The 17,414-nt window shown below is 37.3% G+C and overlaps 1 protein-coding gene across 1 annotated transcript in view; it reads left to right on the forward strand.

Annotated features, from left to right (window-relative positions):
• The window catches only part of LOC106001527 (coiled-coil domain-containing protein 66-like), a 36,046-nt gene extending 19,468 nt beyond the window's left edge, over positions 1-16,578 (forward strand). The window contains 15 exon segments of the mRNA XM_013036620.1: positions 194-200; positions 2,291-2,412; positions 5,136-5,258; positions 5,599-5,849; positions 6,252-6,336; positions 7,614-7,775; positions 8,915-9,059; positions 10,028-10,162; positions 11,787-12,277; positions 13,749-13,789; positions 14,631-14,653; positions 14,656-14,725; positions 14,727-14,851; positions 15,074-15,195; positions 16,075-16,578. Of these exon segments, the coding sequence (XP_012892074.1) occupies positions 194-200; positions 2,291-2,412; positions 5,136-5,258; positions 5,599-5,849; positions 6,252-6,336; positions 7,614-7,775; positions 8,915-9,059; positions 10,028-10,162; positions 11,787-12,277; positions 13,749-13,789; positions 14,631-14,653; positions 14,656-14,725; positions 14,727-14,851; positions 15,074-15,195; positions 16,075-16,161 (1,989 nt within the window). The 3' untranslated portion in view covers positions 16,162-16,578.
• Positions 16,579-17,414: the final 836 nt, after the last annotated feature.

Raw genomic sequence — 17,414 nt, forward strand, 5'->3', positions numbered from 1 at the left:
TTTCTTTCTTTCTTTCTTTCTTTCTTTCTTTCTTTCTTTCTTTCTTTCTTTCTTTCTTTCTTTCTTTCTTTCTTTCTTTCTTTCTTTCTGTCAGTTGTGGGGCTTGAACTCTGGGCCTGAGTGCTGTCCCTCATCTCTTCAGCTAAGGCTAGCAGTGTTTTCTCTGTTTTCTGATGTAGTTTTGGTGTTTCAGGTCTTATGTAAGAGCTTTGATTTATTTTGCACTGACTATTGTATAGGATGAGATGGGGGTCTAGTTTTCAGTCTTAAGCATATAGACAACCAGTTTTCCCAACACTATTTGTTGAAGAGGTTGTCCTTTTTACAATGTGTATTTTTGGCCCCTTTGTCAAAACTCAGATGGGTGGAGCTGTGTGGTTTCATTTCTGGGTCTACTATTCCTTTTGTCTTTGTGTTATTTTTGTTACTATGGCTTGGTAAAGTAATTTACACTTTAGTATTGTGATACCTTTAGGATTGCACTTTTGCTCTGGATTCCTTTTGTTATTTGAGGTCTTTCATGTTTCCAGATGGATTTTTCTTTTTCTTTTTTTTTGGGGGGGGTCTGGTCTTGGGCCTTAACTCTGGACCTGGGCGCTGTCGCTCAGCTCTTCAGCTCAATGCTAGTGCTCTACCACTTGAGCCATAGCGCCACTTCCAACTTTTTTCTTTTTGCTTATGTGGTGCTAGGGAATTGAATCCAGGGCCTCAGGCATGCAAGGCAAGCGCTCTACCACTGAACAACCTTCCCAGGCCCTATTTTTCTATTTTTATAAAGAATGATATTGAGATTTTCATGGGAATTACATTGAATCTATAGATTACTTTCTGTAACACAACCATTTTCCACAATGGCAATTCTCTCAATCAATGAGCATGGGATATTCTATCTTCTGACATCTTCTTTGTTTTCTAAAAGGTTTTATAGTTTTCACTGTAGAGGTCTTTTACTTCCTTAGCTAAGTTTATTTCTAGGGTTGTTTATGTTCTGAGGGTATCGTAAATAAAATTGTCTTCCTGATTTCTTTCCTAGTCTTGTTTATTACTGTTTTGGCATGTCACTTTTTTTTTTATCCTGCTACATTGCCAAAAATGATTTTATTAGATTCAGGTTTTTTTTTTTTTCTGGAAATACTAAGGTTTGAACTCTAGTTCAGGGGCTGTGCTGCTGAGCCATATATCTAGCCCTATTTTTCCCTGGTTATATATTCTTACTTTCTTGATGAGATTAGGATTTGAACTCAGAGCCTCATACTTGACAGGCTGGTGAGATAGCAGTGAATCATGTTACCAGCCCTGTTTCTCATGAGTTATTTTTAGCATCAGGTTTTGCCTCCCACCTAGGCAATTCCCTGAACTATGATCCACATACTCTATTGACTTTGTGTCTTTGTTGGGATCACAGGATGTACACCACCACATCCAGCTTCCTGTGTATCACAAATTTTTCTGTACAGGCTGGCCAGGCACTATAATCCTTCCAGTCTCAGCCTCCCATGTGTCTTGGGTTAATAGGTATGTGCCAGTGTGCCCAGATATGTTGAGGAGTCTTGTAAACGTTTTTGCCCTGTTGGCCTTCAACTGTAGTCCTCTTGCTCCCAGCTTCTCAAGTAGCTAGGACGATAGGCATGAGCCACCAGCATCCAGCTCACATTGGCTATTTTTGAAATAGGTCTTACTTCCTACTTGGTCACCTGCCTAGACCACGACCTCCATGTTTTAGACTTCACAAAGTGGTTGACATGATAACTGTATACCACCATATCCAGCTTCTTCCATTGAGAGGGAGGGAGTCTTTGACTCTTCTAAACCACAATCCTCTGATGTACCTAGGATGACAGGTGTACACCTCATCACCTAGCTAGTTGTTAACAAGAACTCTTGTGAACTTTTTTCTACTCAGACTGGCCTTGAACCTCAGTCTTGCTGATCTCAGCCCCTGAGATAGCTAGGATTATAGGCATGAGCCACCTGTGCCTGGCTTTAGAGGAAATGATGTTTAGAAGTATGATGGGTTTGTCATAGATAGCCTTTATTATGTTAAGGTACATTCCTTTCTACTTCAGAGCTTTTTAATTATTAAATGGTGTTAAATTTTGTAAAAGTTTTTTTGTATCTTTTAAAAACACAAAGCAATTTTTTCTCAATTCTGTTTAAATACTGTATTACATTGAAATCAATTTTGATGAACTCAGTTGGCAATCTGCATTCTTTAAGGTCATGATTTGTTTACATGATTCTTTCTTTACAGTCTTTGTACATTTTTTTTAAAAAAGGACATTATTTATAGATGAACAGGTTGCCTTAAAGAAGAAAGAAAAAGAAGCTTGTGAAAAATGGAATAATCCTTGGAAAAAATCTGAGAATGATAAAATAATGTTGGAAAAACTTCAAATTCTTAACCAGTCTAGGGTAAGAGTTTTGAATATGTCTTAACACAATACATGTTAGCATAAGACACCTTAATTAAGTTTTTGTTTTTTGGGAGTGTGCGTGTGTGTTATTACCGGGGCTTGAACTCAGGTCCTGGGTTCTGAGGCTCAAGGCTGGTGCTTTATCAGTGAGGCACAGCTCAAGTAGCTAGGATTATAAGCATGAGCCACTAGCACTTGTCTTAACTTTGTGTAATTTTTCTAATAGTTGAGTTTAATTATGAACTAAACTAGTTTGGAGGCTCAACCTCATTTAGGCTCTTATAAATATAGGGGGTATTTTAAAATGCAACAGAAATTGAACACTAATCCTGTGATACCTATGAACCACAAAACCCTGTTTCCATGTCAACATAAGTGTGCCCTTAGGTGTTTTGTTTTGTATTTAGTTTATTTTTTTGTGACAATACTAGGGATTGTAAACACCAGACCATGCCCATGAACACCTAGGATATGTTTAAAGTGCCTTTGTTTTCTTTCTTTCTTTTTTTCTTTCTTTCTTTCTTTCTTTCTTCCTTCCTTCCTTCCTTCCTTCCTTCCTTCCTTCCTTCCTTCCTTCCTTCCTTCCTTCCTTTCTTTCTTTCTTTTCCTTCTTTCTTTCTTTCTTCTTTTCTTTCTCTCCCTCCCTTCCTCCTTTTCTTGACTTCTGCTGACTCTTCAAATGTTTTGTCACAGTCTCCTTGTCAGGTTACAATGGCTGATGGGTATTTACTACTTAGAGATAGCCAGGTTTTAGAGGTTAAGTCCCAGTGTCAATATTTAAACCCTTTATTACTTATTTCTATGTAACCTATTTGCCTTTAAGGAGTCTCTTTGATTTTTAATTACCAAATTATTTATTTATTTATTTTGGTTGGTCGTGGGACCTGAACTCTGGGCCTGGGCACTGTCCCTCAGCTCTTCAGCTGTCAATTAGTGCTCTACCACTTGAACCTCAGCCCCACTTCTGGCTTTTTCTGCTTATGTGGTGCTCAAGAATTGAACCCAGGGCCTCATGCATGCAAGGCAAGCACTCTACCACTGAGCCACCTTCCCAGCCCCATTAATTACCAATTAATTTTTGCTGAATGTATTATATAGCTTCTTATAAAAGAAGTTTTAGACCTTTTTTTTTTTTTTTTGGGTCTGGTCGTGGGCCTGAACTCTGGGCCAGGGCACTGTCAATCAGCTGTTCAGCTCAAGACTAGCGCTCTACCACTTGAGCCACAGTGCCACTTCTTTTTTTTTTTTTTTGCTTTTTTCTTTTTGCTCATGTGGTGCTGAGGAATGGAACTCAGGGCCTCATGCATGCAAGGCAAGCGCTCTACCACTAAGCCAACTTCCCAGCCCCCTCGACCATTTTTTAACTTGCATAATCCCTTCTTGTGAACATTTATATTACCCAGTAAAAATAATAGTGTAAACTAAAGAAGTGATTCTGGTGGTGAAACTTTTCAGCCCCATGGCCTGATTAGGTAAGTATCTTATGGAACCCCTCCACTTAGCTAGGAGGGATTCCATAAAATATTCTATTCTTTACCATGTAGGGCTGACTAGTTTTTATCAGTTTTATAGTATGTTAAAAATTTTATGTTAACAAAAAAGAAGATAAAATGTAAATTGTATTTTTCTACCATCTCTAAAGCACTTTTACGTATTGTTAAAAGGAATAAATTAGTCTCACTAAAAATCTACAGAAAAAGTCTACAGATCTTGGTGGTATTTCTGGTACTGGGTTTGAACTCTCGACTTTGAGCTCTCATTTGTCTTTTTTGGCCACAGCTGGTTCTCTATCATTTGAGCCACATTTCTACTTCAGTTCTTTGTTGCATGAGTAACCAGTGCCTGTCAGTATGTCATTTATTAATGATTAATTTGAATGGCTTTATAGGTCATGCTTTATCTGGGGGTGAACCATACAATGATTGTTAATAAGAGGTTAGCTAGGTACTGGTGGATTACACTTGGAATCAATCCTAGCTTTTCAGGAGGCTAAAATCTGAGAAGCCAGCCCTACACAGACCAATCTTGGTTCTTTATCTCCAATTAACCAGCAAAAAACCAGAAGTGGCTTAAGTGATAGAGCACCAGCCTTGAATGGAAAAGCTAAGGGTCAATGCAAGAGAAAGAGCACAGTGTCTGAGTACTTTATTAAAGAAATTGAATCCGGCACTAAAATCCCAATTCAGAACCTCACATCAAATGCCTTTTACTAAATTTTTGCATATGTATGCTGGTACTGGGGCTTAAATTCGGAGCCTGTGTGCTGGTAGCTTTTTCACTCAAGACTAGCACTCTATCACTTGAACCACACCTCTATTTTTGTCTTGTTAGTGATTAACTGCTGGTGGTAAGAATCTCTTGGACTTTACTGCCCATGCTGGTTATGAACTGTGATCATTAGATCTCAGCCTCCAGAGCAGCTAGGATTATAGGTGTGAGTCACTGGCATCCAGCTAAACTGCTTTAAGTAGAGAAATAAATGACAGTTTCCTTTTCTGGCAGTATGAGTATATATATTATTATATTTAAAATGTTTCTAAGGATGAGAATGTACCTATCAATAATATAATTGAGTTCTTTTTTTGACATACTGCTTCTCCTAGAGATAAATTCCTTTTTTGTGTTAAATTTACCTGAATAACTTTGGCAAGATTTCTAATTATAAAGTAGTTAGAAAAAAGAGAATTGAACTTTATGGGTAGTTTGATGATTGCTGTTTAGGAAACTGTGCTGCTGGAACATCCTTTCAGTGCTGTGAGACAAGAACAGCAGAGAATATGGACTGAAGATTTAAATAAAAAAACACAAGATGACTGGCAAAAGAAAACAGAGGAAAATTCAAAGGTAACCTAAGGAGACTTTATAGCTAAAGAAAAAAAAATTCAAGACTTCAACATATAAACTTCAAAGTATTCTGAAACTGCCTATTAAGACAAAAGTACTCCATATTTGCCCATAAAAACCTATTGTTTTTAAGTTTTTAGAATTTCCCAAATGTTTAAATTCTTCAGTTTTTCCAAGCTATGTATCCAAATATATGAGGAATCAAAACAGTATAATCTTGTGTTTATGAGGCTTTATTAGCTCAGTGGTAACTTTTAGACATCATATTGATTTGTAAATTTGGGATTTTTCATTGGAATAATTGGAAAAATTCTTAGCAGTTCTTATTTATCACCATCAGAGTCAGGAACATGACAGATGGGCAATGAATTTTGATTCATTAAAGAATCATCCTGGTTCTCAGTCTCGGCTGTCCTCTCAGTTCACACCAAAACACCCGGAGTACTTCTGTGTCTCCCCTGACACTCAGGATCTGGCTGATATCAGCAGTGAATATACTCTTACTCCTGGAAGTCAGATTGAACCTTCAGAGGAAGAGCATAGAGTAAAACCTGTTAGTGATGTGGCTGTGGCAAACAGTCAGAAAACAAAGTAAGTTCATTCTTTAGTATTTATTGATTTCAGAAAGTGTGTTTGGGGACTGGGAAGTTGGCTCAGTGGTAGAGTGCTTGCCTTGCATGCATGAGGCTCTGGGTTCTATTCCTCAGCACCACATAAGCAGGAAAAAAAAAAGAAGAGTCGGAAGTGGCACTGTGTGTCAAGTGGTAGAGTGCTAGCCTTGAGCTGAAGAGCTGAGGGACAGCGCCCAGGCCCAGAGTTCAAGCCCCACAACAGACAAAAAAAAAAAGTGTGTTTTAATAGTAGTATGTCTAATTGGTTTTATCTTAGTATTTTTGTGTGAAATAGAAATGATTGATATATCTCAAGCAGAAATGGTTTATTTTTTTGAGCCTACCTTATTGTTTTAAATAGCTAATTTATATATATTGTCAGCTTTCTCCGTTCTATGACTGCTCTCTTGGACCCAGCACAGATTGAGGAACGGAACAGGCGGCGACAAAAACAGCTAGAACATCAGGTATTACATTGTAAAAAGTTTTTGCCTTAGTAATGGTCAACATCTACATACACTTAAGTAAATGGAAATTATACTTTTGGTATAAGCTTATATGCAAAGGTCCTGTTCCATTCTATGCTAAAGCTAATTCCTATCCACACTGCATTGTTAGTATTCCTGCCAGTACTCTCCAATAGCCTTTAACATGTAAGTGCTGTATATGAATTTGTACTGTCTTTAGGTTAGTATTGGTTATTTTTTTCATCAGTTTATTTCCCAAGAGTTCTGTTTAGGCTGATAATTCTTAAGCAGGAACAATATGGGGATTGACATACAATTTTGTTTAAGAAATCTAGCAGATATTAAGATGTTAAAACTCCTAATTTAGTTTAATATTAAAGGGACTTAATAATCTTTTGTGGTAGTTCTTTTTTCATATCCGCAGTCTTTTATTCCTAACTCATGGGCTCAGATCATCTTCCCATCACAGTCTCCTCAATGGCTGGGACTAAAGACCAGGTACTAGGTGTTCAACACTCTACTAAACTGCATAATTCTTTAAGCACTTTAATGCATGAATGATTTGGTAGAGTGAATTTGGAGCATCTAGTTGGACATGGTGGCTCATGCTTGCAATCCTAGCTATGTTGGAGGCTTAGATCAAAAGGATCACATTTCAAAGCCAGCCTAGGCCAAAGAAAAAACAGGTTGTGAAATTCCATCTCAGTGGAAGAGGCTGAGCATGGTGATGTGCACTTGTCATCCTAGTTATTGTGGGAAACATAAAGTAGTAAGACAATCATGGTAAGACCCTGTCTCAAAATAACCAGGACAAAAAAAGGTCTGGAGGCATGGCTCAGTAGAGTATCTGCCAAGCAAATCACAAAGCCCTCAATTCAAAGACAGTACCACTCATTAAAAAAAAAAATTAGAGGCTCTGTTATTTATCAAGAAGTTTTTAAAGTATTGAGATTATTTCTTCAGTTGCTTTTCTTCCCCCCCCCCTCCCCTTGTGCTGGGGATCAAGTCTAGAGTTTATTGTGTATGATAGGTAAGTGCTCTATGACTGAGCCATACCCTAAGTTTCATTCAGTTATTTTCTATCAGTTCTTCTAATGGCCATGGTGGAATTGAAGGGGAAAAACAACAAAAAGCAATGTAGCGCTTAACTGGACAAATAAACCAAATGAATTATAATTTTGTCATTTTAAGTACTGATAAAACAGATTTATTTTCATCACCAAAGCAAATGCTCCTCTGATTTTTGTGACAATGATTTCTGAATTATTTATGACTAGAAAGCAATCACTATGCAGGTAGAAGAAAAGTGCAGAAAAAAACAACTAGAAGAAGAACAAAGAAGGAAGGAAGAACAAGAAGAAGAGCAACACTTATCACGGGAACGAGAAAAGATGCAGAAATAGTATGAAGAGGATATACTTAAGCAAAAAGAAAAGGAAGTGGGTATTTACATTTAACTGTTAGCATTTTACAATTAATAGTATATGTTTTCAGAGGAATAATAACTTTGAAGTTACTGACGCTTGATCTCAGGGCCTCTTGCTGTCTTGGCTTTTCCCCTTAAGGCTGGCACTCTACCACTTAAGCCACACCTCTATTTCCAGCTTTTTGCTGGTTAATTGGAGAGGAGTCTTTTTTCCCCAGGCTGGCTTTGAACCAAGATGCTAAGATTTCAGCTTTTTCAGTAGGTAGGATTATAGGCATGAGCCACATCCAGCACTACGAGTTGTATTTTGAAGTGGTGAAATACAAGTGGAGGCATTAAAATTTTGAATAAGAAATTGGGAAAATAAGAGAGACTCTTAAAAATGTTTTATTTTTTCACATGATTACGTTCTCAAAAGCTGTATTGACTGGCCTTTGTGCAAATGGGGGAGGTCAAGATGAATTATAGCATAATGCTAGTCATCCATATATGTGATTGTTATCTCCTACATATTAGAGGTGTGTATACTTCATTTGTAAACCATGATTGTAATGTAATTCTGTACAGAAATGATGGGCATTTCTATCCTTATCTACCAATGAAAAAAGAAGCTCCTTTTGCAAAATGGTTGGGATTGATGAAACAATCGGTGGCTGTATTCGTAGTCCTTTTGCTAAAATAAGAGCCAATTCAAATCGGTGGCTGTATTCGTACTCCATTTGCTAAAATAAGAGCCAATTCAAAGAGAGTATCTCAATAGCTAGGGGAGCTTTTCTATTAAATGATTTAGATACAGGTAGTAGAGTGTTGTCAGGTGCCATGATTGAGCCAACTCACAAAGAGCAATCATATAGTGGCATTCAGTTTCCAAAGACTAAAAGTTTAGCAATACAATAGTTTCTTATGTTTTCCCACTTGGCACTCAATGAATATTGGCTGGTAAAGGGACATATGGTGTAGGTTCCCATTTCATTGACTTAAGTCATCTAAGGCTGCAACGTTGATGTGACAGCACAAGAAGTCCATAAATACTGTATTCTTTGAATATTTATGATAATCACAAGGATCCAGACAAGTGCCTGACATCCAGGAAAGCTTAGGAAATACTGAGAATAGTCAATTTAATAACCATATACATGACTATGTTGGTAGGAAATCATGACTCTCAAGACAAATGAGCTATACCAAAAAATGCAGAGAGCACAGGAGTTAGCACAGAGACTGAAACAAGAACAGCGAATCCGAGAATTGGCTCAAAAAGGACATGATACTTCTAGATTGATGAAAAATCTTGATGGTAAGTGATTAACCAGAACTTCATATTTTTTTTTTTTTTTGGATCCGGTCGTGGGGCCTGAACTCTGGACCTGGGTGCTGTTCCTCAGCTCTTCAGCTCAAGGCTAGTGCTCTACAACTTGAGCCACAGCGCCACTTCCGGCTTTTTTCTTTTTGCTTATGTGGTGCTAAGGAATTGAACCCAGGGCCTCAGGCATGCAAGGCAAGCGCTCTCCCACTGAGCCGCCTTCCCAGCCCCAGAACTTCATAATTTTTGAAGATTATTTTAACTACTTGTCTATTTCTAACATTATCATACAATAAACAATTTTTAAGGAACTTCAGCTCTTCAGCTAATCTAACATTACTTAATAGTAGTGCTTTTAGGAAATTATCTTAGAAGTAGAGTTAAGTAAGTTTTCAGTATCTTTTTACACATAAGTTTTTCTTACAAATTGTCTATAGCAATCATGACACTGATAAAATAAATTTGTATGCATTTTTACAAAGAAAGCAGTTACTGAGGGGCTGGAAAAGTGGCTCAGTGGTAGAGTGCTTGCCTTGCTTGCATGTGGCCCTGGGTTCCATTCCTCAACACCACATAAGCAGAAAAAGCTGGAAGTGGCACTGTGGCTCAAAGTGGTAGAGCGCTAGCCTTGAGCTGAAGAGCTGAAGGACAGCGCCCAGGCCCAGAGTTCAGGCCCCACGACCGGCAAAAAAAAAAAGAAAAAGAAAACACTTACTGAGTGATCTCTGTAAATCCAGTAATGGGCAAGAACTTTTAATGAAATTTTGATTGCAGCATTCATTCTGAGTAAAGTCCTGTGTTTAGTTACTGTATGTATTTACTTTTTTTTCACTACTGAATCAGACCTAGTCTTGCAAGGTAGGCAAGTACCACCACTAAGCTACAATCCCAGTCTCCTACACATAATTTCTCTTAATAATGCTGTATGTCATTTGAAAAATATTTTTTCCTATTGCCAGTAGATGCAATGCAAGTGGATGATAAGGTGTCCCCTAAGATTTCAAGTTCAAGACATGACTCTGATGAAGCTGGCAGCAAAATAAATACATGTATCAGTTCTACTACTTCTCCCAAGAAAGATACTGGTGTGCAAACAGGTATTCATATTGAAATTTCCTTAAGGCCAAAGCATTAGTACTGAGTTCCATTTCAAGTGTAAAACTTGTGATTTATGAGACAATAAAATGACCTATTTTTTTTTTTTTTTCCAATGATACTGGCTTGAACTCGCCACCATAGCCTTTTGCTTGTTAACTGGAGATAAGGAATCTTATACAGACTTTTCTGCCCTAGTTGGTTTTGAGCCGTGATCCTCCAGGTATGACAGCATCCTGAGTAGCTATGATTATATATAAGACTGAGCCCCCAATGCAGCTCTTGGTTTTTAATTTTTTGTACTAGATTTATTTCAGATATGAATCACAAATTTACCGCCCCACCCCCCGCCCAGGACCTTACAGGTTTAGCAAACGGTTTACCATTGAGCGACAGCTCCTACACAAAACTTACCCTTTAATGGGCATAGTTAGCATTTTTCAGTATATTCCTAATAATTGAGCAGTCACCATAATTATAGATCTTTTCCCTCACTCTGATCTAGTTAGCAGAGGAATCTCTTCATTTTCTGGTTTGCTTGTTCTGCACATTTCATGTTACTAGAATGAAAATGTTCCTTTGTGTCTGGCTACTCTGCTTTAGGATAATGGCAGTAAGTACATTATTCCTGAATAGTATTCTGTTGTATGTATAATACATTTTGTTCTTCATGATTTGATAGACGTTTATTTGTACTCTTGGGCTATTGTGAATAATGTTGCTTTGACCATTCATGTACAGATTTTGTGAAAAAAGAAAAACAGAATTTCTGGATCATGTGTTAATTCTTCCAAACTGTCCAGACTCCAAAGCAGTTGTCCAGCCATCAATATATTAGGTTCTAATTTCTCCTTGTGATTGCCAACACTTGTTATATGGGGGGCATAGTAAGTGGTTCTGAATTGTATTTCCCCACGAATTGTATTTTATGAGCATCTTTTCATGTCTGGTTTTCAATTCAAATCATCAGGCAATGTCTTGGGTTGGAAGTCAGTGGGTTTTTTACCCCCTCCCCACTCTCCTTGGTGGCCCATGCCCTGTAATCTTAAATATTTGGGAGGCTGAGACTGGAATACAGTAGTTCAAAGCGAGCCTGGGCAGACAAGTCCCCAGGACTCTTATCTCCAGTTAACCAGCAAAAAACTAAAAGTGGAAATGTTGTTGAAGTAGTAGAGTGCCATCTTTGAACAAAAAGGCCAAGCAGGGACATAAAATCCTGATTTCAAGCCTCAGTACTAGCACAAGAAAAAAGAAAAAGTAAGGCCGCAAAAACAGTGTATTCATAGCCTCAATGATTATGGTAGTAAAAAGTTATATAAACTATATAGTGGAATTAGCTTTAGTAAGAAATTGATACATGCTATTGACTAAATGTTATGGCAGGTGTTTAAGCCATTTACAAAACAATGTAACTCCATTTACTGGGGTATTATCTATAGTAGTGAATGTCTAGAAACAAAGTAGCATACTGGTTGCCACTGGGGCAAGTAATGAGAGGTGCGTAGTTTCAGTTTTAATATTAGAAGTCTTAAAGTGTAACTAATAAAATTGTTTAACATTTGAGAAAAATGATAGAAGTGGTAAACTTTTATATGTGTTTAAAAAGTCATAATCTTTTTTTTTTAGATGATTTAATTACAAGAAATTTCACTAACACATTATCACACTGTGGATCAGTGATTGAAAGGGAAAATACACATTGTTCTTCTCCCCAGAGTTCTGTAGAATTTGATGGACAGCTTAACACTATGAAAGACAAGCAAGAACTAAATCAGGATAGAGTAGGCAACTTAGCAAAAGAAAATAGCTGGTGTAATGAGCAATGTAATCAGTCTATAACAGAGAAACAAACAAAACTCATGAAGAAATGTCCCACAAGACCTACTTGGAATATAAATAAACCTCTCAAAAGGTATGTTCCAGCATCAGAAAAGTACCCTAAGCAGCTTCAAAAGCAGAGAGAAGAAAAAAAAGTAAGAAGACAGATGGAACTGCTTCAATTGGTAGAGAAAAATAATTCTGAACACCTTTCTCAAAATAAAGGCACTTCACCAGAAGATTTTCATTCATCCTATCCAGAAACAGAGTCAAAAACCAGGTGGCATCTAATGAACAAGGTAAAGCTCCTCTTTCTCATTTTTAAACATGCTTGAATTTCTAAATTCAAAACACAAATGTGGCTTGATGGTAGAGTGCTTGCCTAGCAAGCATGTAGCCCTGGGTTTGATTCCTCTGTACCACAGAAAAAGCCAGAAGTGATGCTGTGTCTCAAATAGTAGAGTGCTAGCCTTGAGCAAAAGCAGCTCAGGGACAGTGCCCAGGCCCTAGTTCAAGCCCCAGAACTGGCAAAAAAAAAACCCAAAACAAACCAAAATCTCACAGTTCTCTGTAGACATGCATGTTTTTATAGAGTTCTTGTTTGTCTAAATGAGTTCCAAAATTTTATGTTAGGGGTTAGCAAACTAGATTCTATTAGCAAATCAGTCTGCTGTTTTTTGTAAATAAAGGCTTATAGGAACATAACCATACTTGTTTTAATAATCTTTTTGTGAGTGACTTTATGCTGCAAGACACCATGTATGGCTGTAAACGCTGACATTTTATTTACTACTTGGCCCTTAAAAGAATCTCAAAAACGGGCTGGGAAGTTGGCTCAGTGGTAGAGCGCTTGCCTTGCGTGTAGGAGGCCCTGGGTTCGATTCCTCAGCACCACATAAGCAGAAAAAAAAAAGCCAGAAGTGGCACCATGGCTCAAGTGGTAGAGTGCTAGCCTTGAGCTGAAGAGCTGAGGGACAGCGCCCAGACCCAGAGTTCAGGCCCCATGACCCGCCCCCACCCCCCCAAATAAAAAAATGTCAAAAGCAAGCTGTGCTTGGTGCATGCCAGCTATATGCAGATAGTAGTAAGGAGTTCACAGTCTGAGAGTACCTAGGTAGAAATAAGACCCTATCTGATAAAGTAAAAAAGCAAAAGGGCTGGTGTGAGGTAGAGTGTAGGGTAGAGTGAGCACTTGGCTACCAAGCTTTTGGCTCTAAGTTCAATACCCAGAACCATCATCTCTAAGTTCAATACCCAGAACCATCAAGCAAACATTTAGACTTCAAGAAACCTGTTTTAGACAGGTATGGTAGTATACATCTGTAATTTGTTTCAGCCCTTGAGAGGCTGAGGCAGGATTAGGAGTTCAAAGCCAGACTGCAGGGCTGGGAAGACGGCACAGTGGTAGAGCGCTTGCCTTGCATTTGGGATGCCCTGGGTTCGATTCCTCAGCACCACATAACCAAAAAGAAAAAAGCCGGAAGTGGCGCTGTGGCTCAAGTGGTAGAGTGCTAGCCTTGAGCTGAACAGCTGAGGGACAGCGCCCAGGCCCAGAGTTGACGCCCCACGACCGTACCCAAAAAAAAAAAAAGAGAAAAAAATCTTGTTTATAGTCCATATAAGTAACCAGTTGGAAGTTAAGGAATTTTTTTATTTGACTGTGAAAAAATACCTTTCTGATCAACATTAGAAATAGATTCAAGTAACATAAGTACATGGTTTCACTTGAAAATGCCATAGACTCTTTTCTATACTTCCATATCCTTTTAGGAAGAAGAACCTAGGAAAATTAATTCAATCAGTGAAGAAAGGTATGTGCATTACTTTTATAGGTATATTCACTTTATGTTTGATTCTTAAGAGGTACAGAACACATGCTCCATGTCTACTAAGGTTAGGCATAAAGGTGAAGATAAAAATGTGAAAGGAGGAGTTACCAGATGAAGGTTAGTAGTTTAAGGGATAAAAGGTTAGTAGTTTAAGGGATAGGTTTTGGATGGACTGGGATTAAGAAAAACCTATGGCTAGGGCTGGGAAGGTAGCTCAGTGGTAGACTGCTAGCTTTGAGCTGAAGAGCTGAGGGACAGCGTCCAGGCCCAGAGTTCAGGCCCCACAACCAGACCAAAAAAAAAATATGGATGACATTCTCCTATCTTCAGGTTTAGCTAAACAGTTTTTACTTATCTCAGTATGACCAGTGAAACAGGCATTATGCTTGGATTGAATCAGGAAGAAGTAATTGGGAAGATAGTAACTTTTTAACTTCTTAATCTGTCTTTTGTGCATGCATAAGCCAGCTGGTTTAGAGTTGCTTCATGTTGGGCTTAGTTCAGGTGGTGAGGACATTAATTTATGAAAAATTATCTAAGGAGAAATGAGACTTGTTAGCCCAGATAGAATTGTAATTTAATTCTCTCCTTTGTATTGAGTACATACATGTAGCTAGTAAAAATTCCAATGAACACCCTTTTCTTGCCTTGTTTCATAAATGAAACTTTTAGACTTTAGGCTTCCTTCCATGATATTCCTAAAGGTGTAATTACATTTCAAATCATTAGAGATATAATTAATTCAAGAGATATGTTTATTTTAAAAACAAAATTTCTTATTCAAGCTTTTTGGTCTGTTGTGCCTTTTTTTTAAAAAAAATAGGTTACAGTCATCACTAGTTCCAGCAATAAAAACGGAACCCAACAAACTCAGATGGATAGCTTACACTCACCACTAAAAAATAGCCACAAAAGAGAAAGTGTCAGAAGATGGTGAAACACCTGGAGTGTTTGAACCATCCCATTTTATTCCTTATGTTCGAACAAATGAGATATATTACCTGGATCCAGATGCACCCTTGTCTAGGCCTTCGACTGATCATGGCAAGTAAACCACATATTGTAGATCTAGGAACCCCCAACCCTAAATTCACTTCTAAATAATTCCTACCTGTAGTTCTACAAAGCATCTCAGCTGCACTTTATAAATCTTTAAGACTTTTAGAGTATGTATGTGAGGCTTTCTAGGAAATAAATTTACTAATGAATCTTACAGCAAACTATTTAGAAATATATTTGGCTTTTATAAATTTTGTCTGGTTTCAGATTGCAACCAAGAGCAACGCCTTGCTCTTGGTTCTGTCAGGGATCCACTTCTTAATCCTAACTTGGTAAAGAACAGGGATCGACAACAAGCAATTCTTAAAGGACTTTCAGAACTACGACAGGTATGAGATTTAAAACAAAATAAAAATAAGAATATATAGATGTGTGTGTTCTTTACATGTGGATGTGACATTAGGGAAATTTGCATGGCTAACTGCATTTTAGCTTCTCTAGTTAATCTCAAATAAAAAGGGGACTTCCTTTGGATTTCCTTTCCATCTTTACAAATATTTTTTGGTGTGATGGTGTACACATGCAGCACCTAAGAGGCAAGGAGGATCACAAATTCAAAGACCCTGTCTCAAAAATTTTTTTAGTATGAAATCATGAGACAGTCATTATACTGAGATAATTTTATTAAATGTGTACATTTAAACATCCAAACATGATCAATAAGGCCCTAAAACCAAAGATAAAATTTATGTGTTGTCAGCTTAAAACAACAGTGTTGTCTCTCCCAAATAACGTAGTTCAATATGAAATGATTGGGTCTAATAGGCTCACTGGACATTTTCCCACACCAATTATGGCCATGCTCTCTCGTTAAACAGGTTAATATATAATATTTAAGATTATAGTAACTTTACGCCATCTTTGAAACTTATAACTGGACTTTAGTTCCAAGTTGTGTTTTTTTAAATAAACTTTTTTTTAAGAGTCCAGTCATATTCTAGTGTTAACATCTCCCCCCCCCCCCATTTATTTTAAGAAGTTGGTCATGTGTTATCCATTCTTTCCCTTTCTAAAACTAGAAAATCATTCCATACTTTACTTGTGGTTTTACTCATTTGAAAGACTTTGTGAAGTACCCTTAAATGTACCTATGAATTAACTCCTAAAGTATAGAGGAAGGAGGACGATGTACATAAACTCACCAATATAGTGCCGACGCTTACTTTAGCAGAGCCAAACAATGCATGTTTCATTTTTTTTTTTTTCAGGGACTTCTTCAAAAGCAAAAGGAGTTGGAAACTAATTTCATGTCTTTAGCTACAAATCAAGAAGAGAGTTTTAGTTCTTCATTTTAAATGTTGGAAGTCATTTTTGTCTTCTCAATAGTGCTCATTACTCAATTATTTTTTAATGGCCTAATTGGATTTCTTTTTTTAAAACTCATGTAAAACATGCACATTATGTAGTAAAATGCTGTGATTTTTAAAAAAAGTTAATAAAAGACTTTTTGTAAATAAAATAAAATTTGTAAACCACCTAGTAAATTTTTTTTCTGTTGCTTCAGTCTGGTCATTTAAAAATCCTATAGATACTTTCTACTTACCATAAAGTCTGGAATTGCTGTTTAAGCTGTTGTCTTTCACGAACTCTTGAGGTGTAATAGGATTACTAAAAAATTAGCCAAGAGCTGGTGGCTCATGCCTTAGAGACAGCTAAGATGTAAGGATTTTAGTTCAGAGACAACCTTGAGTGAAAAAGCCAAGTGAGAGAACAAGGCCCTGAGTTCAAGCCCTAATATGGGCACCAAAATAAATAACTAACTCTTCACTTTTACTAAATATCAAAAATTGCATTTAGGCTATTTTTATAGCATTAATTTTAGAAATAGCATTTATTTATAGCATTATTTATAGCATTATTTATTTATAGCATTTATTTTAGAAATACTTTAAAAATTTAGCCGGAAGTGGCGCTGTGCCTCAAGTGGTAGAGCGCTAGCCTTGAGCTGAAGTGCTGAGGAACAGCGCCCAGGCCCAGAGTTCAGGCCCCACGACTGGACCCAGAAAAAAACAAACAAAAAAATCAATAAAAACTAGAAAAGATGGAAGAGGCAATACAATCCAAAAAGAGCAATCTTACCAATTGTGACAACTTCTGGATTTAGAATTGATTCATCAGATACAATAAAACCTCCAGATACATGTAATTCATTGTATGTATGATTTTTAACATCATCCAGGCTATCAACACCAGCGAGAAATACAGGCATGAGCCACCAGTGCCTGGCTCAGTATTTTGACTTTTAAGCCAAAAGACTTATAAGACTTAAGGGAAGTTGTGAGTTCTCTAAAAGTGACATTATTGAGCTATTTGTACTTGCAGTTACAAATTATGACTACCGTATCCCAAATAAGCAGAATGTACAATACCTACAGAGCATATAGAAGCATACCCATGGTTCCTAATGAGAAAGAATTACTGATAGACAGCATGCATGAAACCCTAATAGAAGACTGAGGTAAAGAATCAAACACACAAGGACTTGTGTGGGTTCCATTTGTCTGAGGTTCAAGAGGCAAAACTAAACCTATGGTAAAGTAAGTGAAAT

The sequence above is a fragment of the Dipodomys ordii genome, unplaced genomic scaffold (genome assembly GCF_000151885.1).
Source record: "Dipodomys ordii isolate 6190 unplaced genomic scaffold, Dord_2.0 Scaffold308, whole genome shotgun sequence".
Lineage (NCBI taxonomy): Eukaryota > Metazoa > Chordata > Mammalia > Rodentia > Heteromyidae > Dipodomys > Dipodomys ordii.